Source organism: Nematolebias whitei, chromosome 11 (genome assembly GCF_014905685.2).
Source record: "Nematolebias whitei isolate Nwh7 chromosome 11, NemWhi1, whole genome shotgun sequence".
Taxonomy (NCBI): domain Eukaryota; kingdom Metazoa; phylum Chordata; class Actinopteri; order Cyprinodontiformes; family Rivulidae; genus Nematolebias; species Nematolebias whitei.
The window spans coordinates 36,249,416-36,264,122 of record NC_056508.1 but is presented as its reverse complement, the minus strand read 5'-3'; the positions used below and the strand labels follow the sequence as shown (position 1 = coordinate 36,264,122).

The 14,707-nt window shown below is 38.0% G+C and overlaps 2 protein-coding genes across 2 annotated transcripts in view; one reads left to right on the top strand and one right to left on the bottom strand.

The window, feature by feature from the left end:
- The window catches only part of wrap73 (WD repeat containing, antisense to TP73), a 21,271-nt gene extending 13,787 nt beyond the window's left edge, over positions 1 to 7,484 (top strand). Inside the window, exons 5-12 of the mRNA XM_037684276.1 lie at positions 2,530 to 2,633; positions 3,988 to 4,074; positions 4,727 to 4,861; positions 4,974 to 5,051; positions 5,126 to 5,228; positions 5,321 to 5,446; positions 5,621 to 5,812; positions 7,372 to 7,484. Coding sequence (XP_037540204.1) covers positions 2,530 to 2,633; positions 3,988 to 4,074; positions 4,727 to 4,861; positions 4,974 to 5,051; positions 5,126 to 5,228; positions 5,321 to 5,446; positions 5,621 to 5,812; positions 7,372 to 7,484 — 938 coding nt within the window. The remainder of the gene's footprint in view (positions 1 to 2,529; positions 2,634 to 3,987; positions 4,075 to 4,726; positions 4,862 to 4,973; positions 5,052 to 5,125; positions 5,229 to 5,320; positions 5,447 to 5,620; positions 5,813 to 7,371) is intronic.
- A 2,414-nt stretch (positions 7,485 to 9,898) lies between these two features.
- Positions 9,899 to 13,665, bottom strand: tprg1l (tumor protein p63 regulated 1-like). The gene is made up of 6 exons (XM_037684273.1): positions 13,316 to 13,665; positions 13,121 to 13,212; positions 12,971 to 13,021; positions 12,176 to 12,301; positions 10,717 to 10,870; positions 9,899 to 10,139 (listed from the first exon to the last, which is right to left on the bottom strand). The coding sequence occupies exons 1-6, from the start codon at positions 13,544 to 13,546 to the stop codon at positions 9,945 to 9,947; spliced, it is 849 nt and encodes a 282-aa protein (XP_037540201.1). The 5' UTR covers positions 13,547 to 13,665; the 3' UTR covers positions 9,899 to 9,944.
- Positions 13,666 to 14,707: the final 1,042 nt, after the last annotated feature.

The window sequence follows — 14,707 nt, the reverse complement described above, 5'->3', positions numbered from 1 at the left end:
TGTAGTATGACATATGCAGGATATATACATACATTTCACGGGTTCTTCATTTTTCTGACTGTGTAAATGTCGTGCATTGAATTTAACAGAAATGTAACGAGAGACGTTATTTATCTTTGACCCATCAAAATGAATGCGGTCATTTATTTGCAGAATCAAAGTTTAACATCAAACATTTACATTAATTTGGCAAAATATGAAAACAATAACATGGCTAGTTTCACAGGAAGTGGTAACAATACGGTGATTGTCCTCACTTTTCAGCAGAAACAGACATCAATCACACGGCGGTGATTGAGAAACTTTGCTCCAGACATTTCTAAAAATATCTGTGATGATTTTAGGAGAAAGGAGAGTTTAAAGATGGAAAATGGAGATTTATCTTACAGAGAGATGTGTGAGGGAATTTATCTGTTTGGCCAGAACGGGCACGCTCCTTCAGATCTCAGCTTGGCCAACGGTACACTTTTGGTGAAGGTCGACTTTACCTTCCTGAAGATAGATCAGTTCGGCGTGAAGTCCTACTTCCAGCCACTTCCAGCGTCTCCGTTGAGAACAGCTAAAATACCTCGAGAGTCATGCGAGGTTATCCAAACAGAAGTTATAATTCCCAAAATCGTCCCTGCATTCTGGATTCAAGAACTCTGAACTCCTTCAGAGCTCTACTCCTTTAAGTTCTTTTCATCTCGTCGCGTCTCTCTTCGACCGAGACTCGACACAGACATCAGACCTTTTTTTGACACTTCTCCATGAGCTGCATCCGAGACTGTTGAACTGGGAAGTTGCCACATTTAAATGGGTCGACTTCCGGTTCATTTGAGAGCTTTCTAATTGGTGGATGGACCAGAACAGAGGTGTGGTTTGTGATGTAAGGTGTTATGAAAATTCAAGGATAGAGATTAAGATTGTTTAAAACAGACAGAAAGATTATTGGAGAAAACCAGACTTCGTGGAGTCAAACTCTCCTGTATCTTCTGTAAAAGTTAAACATGACATTTCTTTTCAGTAAACTTTTTAGTTGACCGAAACCTGAACTTTAACACACTTACAAACTTGCTCATTGAAGACAGAAAAATCAAGAAATGCATATTACCCTGATTTCTTCTTTGAATGAGGAATAAAAATCATTACTTACTGTTTATGTAAATAAAAATGAGTAGTTCTCTTCAACCTGTAAACATTGTTTGAACTAACACAATTTGATTATCAAAACATTTGTAAAATAGTAATGATCATAGAGAATTGTCTTTTCTACTTGATTAATTCAAGAAAGAAAGTCTCCGGATGGGTCAAACTGTATTTCTGGATGCAGATCAATGAAATAACAGTTTCTGTCCATCTGGTCAGATTTGACATCAGGTTAGGTTCACTACAGTACTATATCAGAAAATCTGTTTATGGTCTGATTGCTGGGGTTTGAGTGGAAGATGAGCAACTAAATTAAAATGGAAACATGTCTAATGTGGTGGTGCAGTTGGTAGAACTGCTGCCTCTCAGCAAAAAGGTTGCCGGATTGAATCCCAACCCGGGGCCTTTCTGGGTGGAGTTTGCATGTTCTCTCCGTGCATGCGTGGGTTTTCTCCGGGTACTCCGGTTTCCTCCCACAGACCAAAAACATGCATGTTAGGCTGATTGGTAACTCTAAATTGTCCCTAGGTGTGAGTGAGAGAGTGAATGGTTGTTTGTCTCTATGTGTCCCCGGAATGGACTGGAGACCTGTCCAGGGTGTCCCCCGCCTCTCGCACAGTGACTGCTGGATATGGGCACCAGTGACTCCTGCAACCCGAAAAGGAAGAAGCGGGTAAAGAAAATGGATGGATGGACTTGTCTAATGTGCGCCACATGCACTTTAAACTCAGTCAAGTGAAACACTCATCTCTAAAATGTTTCTGGAGTGGTTTGACATGATAAAGACACATCGAAGCTTAATTTATACAAAGATGTTATAAACCTGCCCCATGTATAATCACATGGTTATGCTGTGTGTGTGTGTGTGTTTGTGAGTGTGTGTGTTTCTGGTGTCAACCGAATAGTTCAATTTTTCTGTCACATCAGCAAAGAAAAATAAAATAAATCATCCAGATGACCTGACTAAACATTGATGGATTTGTACCTGGATTACTGAGCATGAACTTTGGTGTTTTGAACCACTTTGGCATGATTGCCTTAGAGGAGTTGACAGAGGAGAGAGTGGGCCCCAGAAACCATCTTATCACCAGCAAACTGTTGTTTTTTTTCCCACTATGGGAGTTGGTGCTTGTGGGACTCGTTTGTTTGTGGATCCTTGGACTGAAGAAGTCCTTTGGATGAAGGACAAAACGTCTCGGCATGAACAGAAACCATCCAGATGACCTGACTGAACATTGATGGATGTGTGCCTGGATTATTGAGCATGAACTTTGGTGTCACATCAACTTGTATGTAAAATATTAAACCTTTCACTGAGGGAAGTCTTAATAGATTTTTAAATGAAAATTGGGAGTGTTTGTTCAATCTGGCTTTATTGTAAATTGTTTTTTTCATACACAGGTATAGACTTCAGCAGAGATGGGTGCTATATGGCCTTGGCTGAACGTCGTGACTGCAAAGACTATATTAGTATATTTGTTTGTGATGACTGGCATTTACTCAGGGTAAGTTAATTTCTTTTCCCTTTAATTATTTTTTTAATATACAGTATTTAAATGAGCTAATGTTGAAGAAAGAAAAAGATAAACAAAGGTAAAAAGAAAAATTTGACACATCTTGTTCCAGTTCCTTAAATAGATTCTTTGGATGTTTAGAAAAGGGGTTCTGTGGAGTTATTTGTTGCCAGTATCAACCACTGTAAAACCTTTATCAACTGGTAAAATCAGAGAGAAGTTCACATGCAAGAGTTAAACTACCATCTGAAACACTCTAAAGTTTTAAGCAAATGTTTTAAAAAATATTTACAGTGTCACTTTTCCATCAAATGGTTATGGATGGAAATTCACCAGATTATCTGAAGGACCTTCTTGCTCCATATTCATCCACCCGGTCCCTACAATCACAGAACAGTCATCTCCTCCACCTTCCACAAACTAAATTAAGGACCATGGGAGATCGGGCATTCTGTGTGGTTGCCCCCCGCCTCTGGAACTCCCTCCCTGAATATCTGAGAGCTCCACACTCATTGACTGACTTTAAAAAAGGCTTAAAGACTTTTCTTTTTAAGCAAGCCTATTCTGCCAACACATGATTGTATCACTGATTTTAGTTGATTGTATCATTGATTTTAGTTGATTGTATCGTTGATTTTAGTTGATTGTATCATTGATTTTAGTTGATTGTATCATTGTTTTTAGTTGATTTTATCACTGATTTTAGTTGATTTTATCTTTGACTTTAGTTGATTTTATCACAGATTTTAGTTGATTTTATCACTGATTTTAGTTGATTGTATCATTGTTTTTAATTGATTTTATCACAGATTTTAGTTGATTTTATCACAGATTTTAGTTGATTTTGTCATTGATTTTATCACAGATTTTAGTTGATTTTATCACAGATTTTAGTTGATTTTATCATTGATTTTAGTTGATTTTAGTTGATTTTATCTTTAACTTTAGATGATTTTATTACAGATTTTAGTTGATTTTGTCATTGATTTTATCACTGATTTTAGTTGATTTTATCACAGTTTTTAGTTGATTTTATCACTGATTTTAGTTGATTGTATCATTGTTTTTAGTTGATTTTATCACAGATTTTAGTTGATTTTATCTTTGACTTTAGTTGATTTTATCACAGATTTTAGTAGATTTTGTCATTGATTTTATCACTGATTTTAGATTTTATCACAGATTTTAGTTGATTTTATCGTTGATTTTAGTTGCACTCTGTAGCACTTTGAGATTTTTGTTAATGAAAAGTGCGTTACAAATTAATTTCATTATTATTATTATTATTATTATTATTATTATGTATGTGATTTATTTGGACTTAAAATCTCGTTTTATTTCACAGCATTTTGAGACTGAAACGCAGGACCTCGCAGGACTGGAGTGGTCTCCCAACGGCTGTGTGCTGGCAGTGTGGGACAGCTGTCTAGAGGTTAGCCAACAATAAGCGTTTACCAGCTGAAGACACAATCACTATTTCTTTCCTTTAGAAGAATATGAACTTCACGCTCAATCTAATCTCACTTTAACACCAAAAGTTATGATGCAAAAAATATGCTTTGTGAAATCTGTGCATTTTTTTTTACATTCACCTGAATGACAAATCTTTCTTTTTGACTCTTATTTTTATTGAATATCACGAGTACTGGAAGTCAAATGTATCATACATGTCAGCAGAAATACAACATAAAAAACAAGTTTAATAAACTATATTTTGTAGAATTACCTTAATAGTTTAGATTTAAATGCATTTTTGGTGTGTACAAATATGACATTTTGCGTAATAAAAATGTGTAATGTATGTTAGCAAAGATACGAGATAAATACAACAACTTATTGATCTGCTCAGGGAAAATGTCCAAGTTTCACAATAACAGGTGTTTGATAAAACATGAAATCAATGTGCTGGTTAAAGTGTAAAGGGGGTCATGTGTGGGTTGGAAAAAAAATACTGTTTTTGTGTGATTCCAAATGCTGAGAGAGATTTGCAATATCAGAGCAACCTTTTAAGGATATACTTGAAAACAAATGTTTTAGCACCAGCTACAGTATCTTTGTTTAATAAATGTGTATCTTCTCCTCAGTACAAGGTTTTGCTGTACTCTCTGGATGGCCGGCTGCTGTCAACCTACAGTGCTTATGAGTGGTCACTGGGTGTGAAGACTGTGTCCTGGAGCCCCAGCAGCCAGTTCCTGGCTATTGGCAGCTATGATGAGAAAGTATTAAATACTTAAGTCTTATACAGTATATTAGTTTTTCGTTTGTTAAATATGAGCATCAGTTTTCATAATAATGCAAACTAAACTATAGGTTTTCACATCTTCATGTCAGGTGCGTATTCTTAACCATATTACATGGAGGAAAATTGTCCAGTTTGAACACCCTGCAACCATAGACAACACAAAAGCTGTGAGTAATTCTCAGCCCTCACGGTGAAGCTCAAATGTTTTGTAACGTCACAGTTTAACTCTTTTGCTGTTCAGACTGTGTATAAGGAAGTGGAAAGACGGCCGGCTGTGCCCAGTGATGAACTGTCGCTGCACGACATTACAATGGGCTCTACGCTTTTCAACACCCAGAGCAAATGTATGCCGCCAGTTTTTGTTTTGAAATCAGTATTTACCTGACCTCTTGAGGCAAGTAACCTTGTTTTTCTGTTGCTGAACTTCTTCATCTAGATGAGATCGCTGCTCTGCCTGTTCAAGTTCCTGTGGTCAAACCAGAACCAGACAGAGCTAATCCCAAGATAGGCGTCTGTGTTTTAGCATTCAGCTCAGACAGTCACTATCTCGCTACCAAAAATGGTAAATATTAAATGTTTTTAGTTTTATGGTGGATTTTCACACCTGTATAAAATACATTTATAGCATCTACATTGTTAGTCGTAAACATTAACTTTTGTGTTAACTGGTTTTAGTGCAAGATTTAACAGTTTTTAAAGTCTGAATAACGTTGAACATGCTTTTCTGTCACTGTAGACAGCATGGCCACTGCTGTGTGGGTGTGGAACATGCAGAAGATGAGCTTGGAGGCTGTGCTGGAGCAGACCTCAGCTGTACGCTGCTTTCAGTGGGACCCCCGGCGCCCCCGGCTGGCTCTGTGCACGGGCAACAGCAAACTCTACCTCTGGTCCCCGGGAGGGTGTGTTTCTGTTCAAGTCCCAGCTGAAGGTATATGGTCAAACTTGAGTGATAATAATAGTTATTAGTTTTAATCATTTCATGCAGAACAAAGGAATCCTGGGCAGACTGAATGTTTCTGGTGGTTGTGCTTGATGTCATATCATAAATAGCATCTCAATCCATTAATGTATGGAGCTGATGTGCTCGTGTCTGTGCACTTTATTCACATTGTGCTCATGTTCATGTGTTCTAGAATTGCGCCGCTCAAGGTGGCTGCATGTTGGAGCAGCTCTGTTACATTCATTTTGAGATTTTGCTTTTGGAAACTTTATTTCCTCTTTTTCTGGATATAAATCACATTTTTTGGATGGTTGTTTCCTCTGGTATCAGATGCTATGCAGCTGGAAGGATTTTTACTGAAACTTTTTTAGTTTTGGACATTTGTTATGATGCGTAACTATGGCAACAAGGCTGTTTTCTACAACCAACAGCAGCTGATTAACATCTCAAAAGCTCAAATAATATCTCAACTACAGCCCCAAATCTCAAGTGAGTTGAAAAGGATGTTCTGTGGACGCATTCTCATCTACCTGCCAGCTGTGCTCGAGTGCCTGACCACTGAGATCCTGGAACTAGCAGGAAACACGGCTCGTAACAGCGGAAGGACAGAATCGTCCCTCGGCACCTACAGTTGGCTGTCCGCAGTGACAAGGAGCTTGGCAGACTGCTGGGAGGAGTGGCCATTGCTCTGGGAGGAGTTCTGCCCAGCATTCAGGCGGTCCTACAGCCCGAGCGGAACCGAGAGGCCAGCCAAGTCTGGGTGGACAGATCAGACAGCATCTGCATCCAGTTTCTTAGGATCCACTGTGGAATGGACCTTTACAAGAGATCCTTCCTGTCTACAGCATCAGCATCTGTAACATCTCTTAATGAAATGAGGATAATGAGTTACAACAACAAATAATTTCCCTCTGGGATTAATAAAGTATTTTTGAATTGAATTGAATGTGGAAATGCACATTTTTCCGTTTGTTCCACATACAGAATGTTGCCTATTTTAACTTGATTCATGTGCAGATGCTATAATGTTCATTGTGCCCACTACATCCACGTCTCCAGCAGTTCTATTTAACCTCTATACATTTTTGATTTCTCCTTTAACATATTTTTGCACTTTTTGCCCCACTCCCCTCAGGCAGAAGGTTGTGGAGCGTTAAGTGTAGACTGAGGAACAGCTTCTACCCTGAAGCTGTTAACACTCATAAATCTCTAACCACTGTGAAAAAAACTCACTGTAACGCCACTTTGATTGGCGATATGTGCTGCTGATTATCCATGCTGCTGATCTCCTGTTGTATTCATTTGTACCCATCTGCTCACACTCATGCTCGTGCTGTTGTATTGTTTTGCATTATTAGTGTTTAGTGTATATCTTAGATTCTTATTTACCGTTTCTTTTTACACTTTATATTTTTGCTATTGTTGGATTTAACTGGGACCCTGTGTACACAATTTTGTTCCTCCTTATGGTGGAATGACAATAAAATGTACTTGAACTATTTGTGTGTAAGCACTGTGATCAGTTGTCCTTGTTTTTCTCTCACCAGATGGTTTTCAAGTCCAGTCTCTGATGTGGCACTGCAGTGGAGACTCCCTGATCCTGTTTGGAAAGGAGCACCTTTGTTTGTGCTACATGGATACTGATCAGGAAGAAAAATAAAATGTGCAACTCTTATTCCAAGAGACTTTTGGTCATAGTCCAGGTTTATGAAGGCTTCCATTTGGGCTTAAATGAAGACCAGTAGAAACACTCCTGAAAATCTTTTATGTTGGATTGTAGCTACTCACCAAGCTTTGTGCCTCCAGAGTGGGATGATCCGTCTCAAAATGTAGAAAACTTGACATTCCTACTAAGAAAGTTTGATCAATATTTCTTAATAGGTACTGAAGAACACTGTGAGGTTTACAGAATTTGTAACGTCGTTGTAGTTTTAGTCTATACTTTTTTTGTACTTTTTATGAAATGTTGTGATTATGAATAAAATTGTTGCATAAATAACGCTCCGTTATTTAAGTGTTCTTTAATCTAAATCTTCAAGTCAATGAAAACTCTGTATTTTACCGTAGTTACTAAACTCAGAAGCGTGACTTGATGTTTAAAAAAAAAAGTTACAAAAACACGAGGCTTTTTCAAGTTCAAGTAAGCATTTATTATTTTCCACCGAGGCTGCTGTGCTGTAAAAATTAAGAGCAGACATTAAGTTTTTAGACATTTCTAAAGACCCCTGACTTGGCCGTTAAATCATTTTGAATAAGCTTTTGTGCATTCATTTTATCAAAATAAGTGCAGATAAATAATCACTATTTACAACTAAACACAAGATGTTTTTTTTTACAAAAAAGAAAAAGAAAACATCTGGCATGCAAATTCATGTGAAGAACATGCAAATATTAAAAAAAAAACATTGTGCTGTGGGACTTTTTGGTTTTGCTTTGTGTTGCATGGCATCAAGCTTTGTAACTTTTGGTTGGACAGTGATGTCCAACGCTCCCGTCCTGTCTGTAAGCTTATGGAATGTAAAGTCACTTATTTCTGCACAGTTGCATTAATTTTTCACCAAGATCTTCTGGGGTATCAGACCATTACGTAATGGAGGAAATCGTCAAACAAAACGACATGGTTTACAAATTACCACTATAAAGAACATGTTTATAGTCTTTGTCTTGAGCCAAGCCCAATTTTTTAAATTCTCTTTGCTTATTATGAGCCGGGCTTTCCACTAAGGTCTCAAGCATTGCATCTGCATGCTTTGGAAAAGTCTTGCAAAGTTTTTCTTTGGATATTTTATGTTTTTTACTTATTACAGTTAAAAAAAAAACATTCTTTAAAAATGATGAAGCCACTTTAACACTGACCCAGTGAATCTTTCAGGTTTAAAAAGTTCCTACAATCAAGGAATGACTAGTTTTTGTCTAGACAACATGGTAAAGAACTTCTTTTAACCCATGTTGCATTTTTAGCACTTTTGTTTCTCATGAGAATATAGTTAATGAATTAACTGTAGGATAATACATCTATTAGTTTATGTCAGGCCTTTACTGGGATTTGTCCTGATAAAAACTTTACTTTGCATCTTCTGATAAATGGTGTTTTAGTGCCGCCTACCACTTTTTAGGAACACAACAGTCCTTTGAAAATCACTTGCAGTAAGTTTTATTCAAACCTGTAAAATTATCCTGGCTTTCCTTCCCCTGATGAACTAAAAGACATGAGAATAAATAGTGTCTTTGCAACTTAGTAAAGTACTGCAAGACACGGTATAATACTGTGTAATGTGTGAAACCACGCTGGACTTTTACAGAAGTTTCACAACTTTTTCATGCTTGCAAGATTGACGGTCGGTGTTAAGGGACCAAAATGAACTAAAAAGCAGCAATTTGTCTAGAAAAAGTGAAAGTTCTTCGTAAAACCTGGAGAAGAAAAAAGTTCTAGACCACATTAAAAGATTACGAGAAAAGCTGGCTCACTGGAAGCAAAGTATAAAGAAATGATGAGGTAATTCAAGACTTGCACAGCTCCGTCAGCAGCTAGTGCTCCCTTTAACAAGCAAAGATAAATATGAACAAAGTCAACAAACCATGGGTTGAATATGAAACTTGTTTCCTCTGCACAAGTTCCACTGATGCTGAAAATGAATCCTCTGTACTCGTGATGATTACTTCATCTGTTGATCCCCTCTAGAGACTAACAGAGGAATAATGCAATCATTCATTTCAAATATTATGTAAGAACTGTGAAGCACAATTATATCTAATGTGGTGAAATCACTTTTTTTTTCTGGCTGAGCTTTTTGGCCTTTTTTTCCTTCCAACAACAAAGAAATGATTTTGTTACTCAAGCTCCAAATGTCACATAATCTTTGTAAATCTAAAGTTAGTTTATCTCCAACTTACTTTGCACGACTATTCTGTATAAGGTGTAGTGTTTGTGGCACATCTGTTTGCAGCTGGAAAGCAACTGAGGGCACAATGAGACAAACGAGTCAACAGTTCGTACAGCGCTGCCCACCTTTTACCTGTCGGGGACACGAACGTTAGGAGGAGGCACGGACAAGTCATGTAGTTTTCCTTTAAGCAGCGCGGCTGTGTTAACATGGCCTTATCTCTAAAGGAAAACAATTCAGAAGCCGATTTTGCCACGCGTCATGGAGTAGCCCAGCTTTGCTTCATTGTTGATGAAAGACATAATTCCCAGATAGGTCTCGATGAGCAGGGGTCTTTCCAGGATCAGGACACCGTTGGCACGACCGGGGATGGGCTGCTCCTTGTGGGCTTTTTTCACTGCCTGCACCAGTTGGGTTCTGAAGTTGTCCAACTTGGGAAGAAGGAAGAAAATAAAAGCAAAATAAAAAGAGCTCTTTATACACCTATTAAAAATTATATTGTATGCATCTTTATAAAACGAGTACCATATTTTCTGCCTCATAAGTTGCTATTTTTTGCATAGATTTGCCAGTCCTGCGACTTATACGCCAAAGTGACTTATTTATGTTTTTTTCCACTTTATGAGACATTTTTGGACTGATGCAACTTACACGCTAGAAACGTATACGGCGGAAAATACGGTAGAGTTAACAGGCAAATCTGAAAGAAAATATTTTCCCAGTAATTTCACTAAATGTCTATAAGAAAAAGAACAGAACTCTGAGCTATTTACCCACAAATGCATAAAAACCACAAATTAAAGGTGCATGAATAACTATCTTTGTTTCAAAGGAGGACTTCCACAATAAAAACAGCACTCCATTGTTTCCAGTTGGCTCGTGACTGCTTGAGCTGTTACTGCATGAAAGAACTGCTGCACCAATGGTGCTCATTGTCTCTCTGCTTGTAATTCAAGCTCAAGTTACTGTAGAGATGTGTGTACGCACATTTAGTCAAAGACATCCTACCTGGCAGAGAGAGGCCACCTTCTCATCAGCGTGGGACATGGGATGCTCGGTGAAGGTGGCGTAGGGCATGTCTGTGGACCAGGGATTCCAGCGGTTTAAGAAGGAAGCCCGGGGGCGTTTGTCCCACTGGACACGAATCCCATAACCCTCTCTCCTGCAAAACAACAGAGCAGTTTCATTTTCGAGGAAGTTGTTAAATCCTTGATCATCTCAAAAGAAATTTAAATTGCGTATTCTTTATTTTATTGCTTACGTTCCCTTTTTTTCCCCATTTTGTTTAAATAGATAATTATAAAACAATTAACATAAAAAGAAAAAAACCTAACATGGAAAATAATATGAATTTATTGGTTTCAAACTGAGACTCCACACCAGAGCAGCACATTGAAAATGACTCTTGATCCTTGGATATTCCACCGATCAGCTTCAGCATTATGACCACTGACAGAACGTAAAACAGAGTAACGCTCTGAGACGCACACTTGGCCTTTAAACATGACGAATAATCTGACTAAATCTGATTGCATCAAGTCAAAAACACAAATTCACCGCCATATAATCCGCAGAACTTCAAAGGCGTAATCTTCCCTAGGCCTGTCACGATAACAAATTTTGCTGGGCGATTAATCGTCTCAGAAATTATTGCGATAAATTATAATATTGTTTGAAATTTGACAATAATTAGTAATTCATGTCAAATTTAAGAAGAAATGTTGGTTAATTTGTTTAGCATGTAGTACCTGTTTTCAACCACCGGACGGCAGTATAAACCTGTTTGAACCGAAGGATGGATAGTGAGGGAGCGAGCAGCGTGTCTCTAAGAAAAATGGGAAGGAGGCCCCTTGACGTGACATGGGCTGTCGCTCCTTCCTTTATTTGGTTCTCAAAATGGCGGTCGCTCTGTGGTTTGAGCTCTTTAACATAGCATTTTTCACACAAAACTTTTAATAAAAAAAAAAAAAATCAATAAACAAGTTTGCAGCTTCTTTTTGCAGAAAAAAAACAACTTTTTACACGAGAGCACAGGTTTCAACCAGGAATTTTGGAGCTTCGACAAGACGGAGGTTTTTTCCCTGAGTTCGGCCTGTTAGCTTAGCTCGTAGCTTAGCTTCTCAGCTTAGCTGCTTTTGACGATTCAAAAACGCGATTTTGGACGGTTAAAATGGATTTTAAAGAGAAAAGCGAAAGGGAGCACCAGGTGAGCCTTTTGTCATCCAGTGACTTCAATAGAAAGAGAGACATGAAGAAACAATAAAGCCAATAAATGAAAATGAGGTCGATAATTTTCATTTATCATGTGATTAATTGATTTATTGTTTATTGCGACAGGCCTAATCTTCCCAACAAAGAAGACCTAGTCAACATCAAGCTGGTGTTCACAGTGTTGGGACAGACTTGTTTAATATCATTGCTATAAATAATAAATTGCCACTGAAACTCTTAAAACACTTTGACCTACTTGTTAAGGGACTTTGGTGGAAATTCAAACTCTCCCACAGAGATGGTGTCTACAGCGTTCAGGGAGATCCTGAGAACTTGTTGACACAGCAGGTTAATGAAGTCATATTTGCACACCAGCAGAGACCTGCACACAAAACCAATTAACATAAAGTGTCATAAATGGTAAACGATAAACGGACTGTACTTGTATAGCACCTTTCAACCATATCAAGACATTCAAAGTGCTTTACAACACAATCTGTGCCCTCATTCACCCATTCATTCAGCACTCTACTAGATCTCTACAAAGAATAATCAGTGCTTTATCACAGTCATACACCGATGGGACACACATCAGAGGCAATGAGGGGTTCAGTGTCTTGCCCAGGGACACTTCGGCATGTGACTGCTGATGGACTCGAACCCCCAGCTCTTGCCTTAAAGCAGGGGTGTCAAACTCATTTACAAAAGGGGGCCAAAATTAAACCCTGTTTCAAACTAAGGGCCAATTTCATCATCTACATTAACTCAAATTAGATACCCAGTGTCTTTTCTTGGTCACAGGTTCCTCTACAAGAGTTTGATTGGTCTCATTTGATGTTTGCTGTTGTGCTTCTGACATCATAATCAAAGATTACTGAAAAAAATTCAAGTGAGAGAAGTATTTTACATTTCACGTATCATCTTGAGGGCCAGATATGATGTCAACGAGGGCCACATTTGGCCCTCGGGCCTTGAGTTTGACACATATGCCTTAAAGGATGACTAACCACTCAGCGCATCATAAAAATGGTTTATGTCCTCAGTTACTCACCTATCAGTTATAAGCACAAGTCTCTCCTTCTCATTGTTCCAGTGGTCAACTCTGAAGAAAACACAAAAACAAATCACAAGTTTTATCAGTTCATGCTGGTGTTTCAGCTGCTAATGCAGCGATGATGATGATGATGATGATGATACTCACTCTGCCAGCAGCCAAACACTGAGCACCTCTCCGTCCTCAGATGGAAGAGCCACAGTCCGGATGTCACTCACAGCCTGTTCAATGGTACCTGGCTGAGATCAGCATCACACAGCTGTCAATCATCAGCATCACCTCACAGAATCCAGCTCTGACACGATCCTCTAAGTTCATGTTCAGTATGTGTCGTTTACGTACCCTGAACACGAAGTAGTCCTTTACTTTAGCTTGCATCGTGGGGTTGTGCACGTGAAAAGGCGTGAGGGTTTGCAGTGGGGGGCAGCAGGCCACGGAGGCTGCGTGTCCCAGGCTTCGCCCGGCGGCCTCCGGCGGCGTGAAGGCGACCTCGACCCCCTCCTCGGTCTGTGCGGGGTGGAGAACCGCAGGCCCCGGACTCTCCGGCTCCACCGTGTCGTTCAGCTGAAGCATGGCGGAGGAAACGACGTTTATACACGTCCCTGACTATTCACACAAACTGCTAGAAGAGAAAATGTCTCCCATAGCGAACAAATGTTTTGGTTGTTGGTTGAAGGAATCACTTCCGCTGGTCCTCCTTTCTATTTCCTGCCTCTTAAAGAGACAGTCATCCATAACTGGGTGTATGGCAAGCCATTTTAACATAAAATCGGATTTGTCTGACTAGTTACATGAATTTTGACTAAGAACAATTATAAATTTTGACTATCCACAATGTTAATTTAAGATATCTGCATTTACATTCTGACTAGTCAGAATAACAATTCAAGATATCTCTAAGTTAGTTTTGTCTAGTCATTATTTGCTATCAAGATTTCTGCAATTTAATTTGCTCTGGTCAAATCCTTACATATGATATCTAAAAAGAAATATAAGATATCTTAAATAATGATGTAATTTAAGATATATTTAATTGTAAGTATGACTAGTCAGGACTAAAAGCGAGATATCTTGAAAGCAAATAATGACTAGTCAGAATTAACTTAGATATATCTGTATTTTTGACTAGATAAAATTCATTTTAAGATATTTTGAATTGAAGCCTCCATACAACTTAATGGTAAATCTGACGTCATGTATATTAGTCAGAATGTAATTAGAGATATCTCAAATAAGTATTTTGACTAGTCAAAATATAATTAAATGTATTTTAAATAATGAATATGTCTAGTCATAAATCAATTTCAGATATCTGGAATGTAAGTGTGGTGAATCCAATTTTATGTTAAAATTGCCTGCTCTACCTGGATACGTTTTATATTCCATTAAACTCGTTTCATTCAGTATTATAATGCCTGCTTCTTTCTTTAAATTACACTTTTTCTCTTGATCAGTTTGAATTAGTTTCTATGTGTCGAAAGTTTAAAAACACTCAAATATTGAAAAAGCACATGCACCAACTAAACATGAAGGAATTGATCAAAATTAATTAATTGACTGACATTGACATAGTTAGAGCAACATTTAAATTGAGGTTGATTTTTTTTTTTAAAGCTATAGAAATCAAAATGGACTCTACTTTAAAATGATTGTATTATGTCAGGTAGTATAAAGGCATTATTATAGTAACAAAAAAGGTTGAATCATGTCATCTGGACTTCGTTTTTTTGTTAA

What these genes read in the sequence shown, in the direction of transcription:
- tprg1l (XM_037684273.1), bottom strand. Translation starts at nt 13,546, where the DNA reads ATGCTTCAGCTGAACGACACGGTGGAGCCGGAGAGTCCGGGGCCTGCG. An exon ending in AGGACTACTTCGTGTTCAGG is followed by an intron (nt 13,213 to 13,315) that starts GTACGTAAACGA and finishes TGCTGATCTCAG; the next exon opens with CCAGGTACCATTGAACAGGC. An exon ending in AGTGTTTGGCTGCTGGCAGA is followed by an intron (nt 13,022 to 13,120) that starts GTGAGTATCATC and finishes TGTTTTCTTCAG; the next exon opens with AGTTGACCACTGGAACAATG.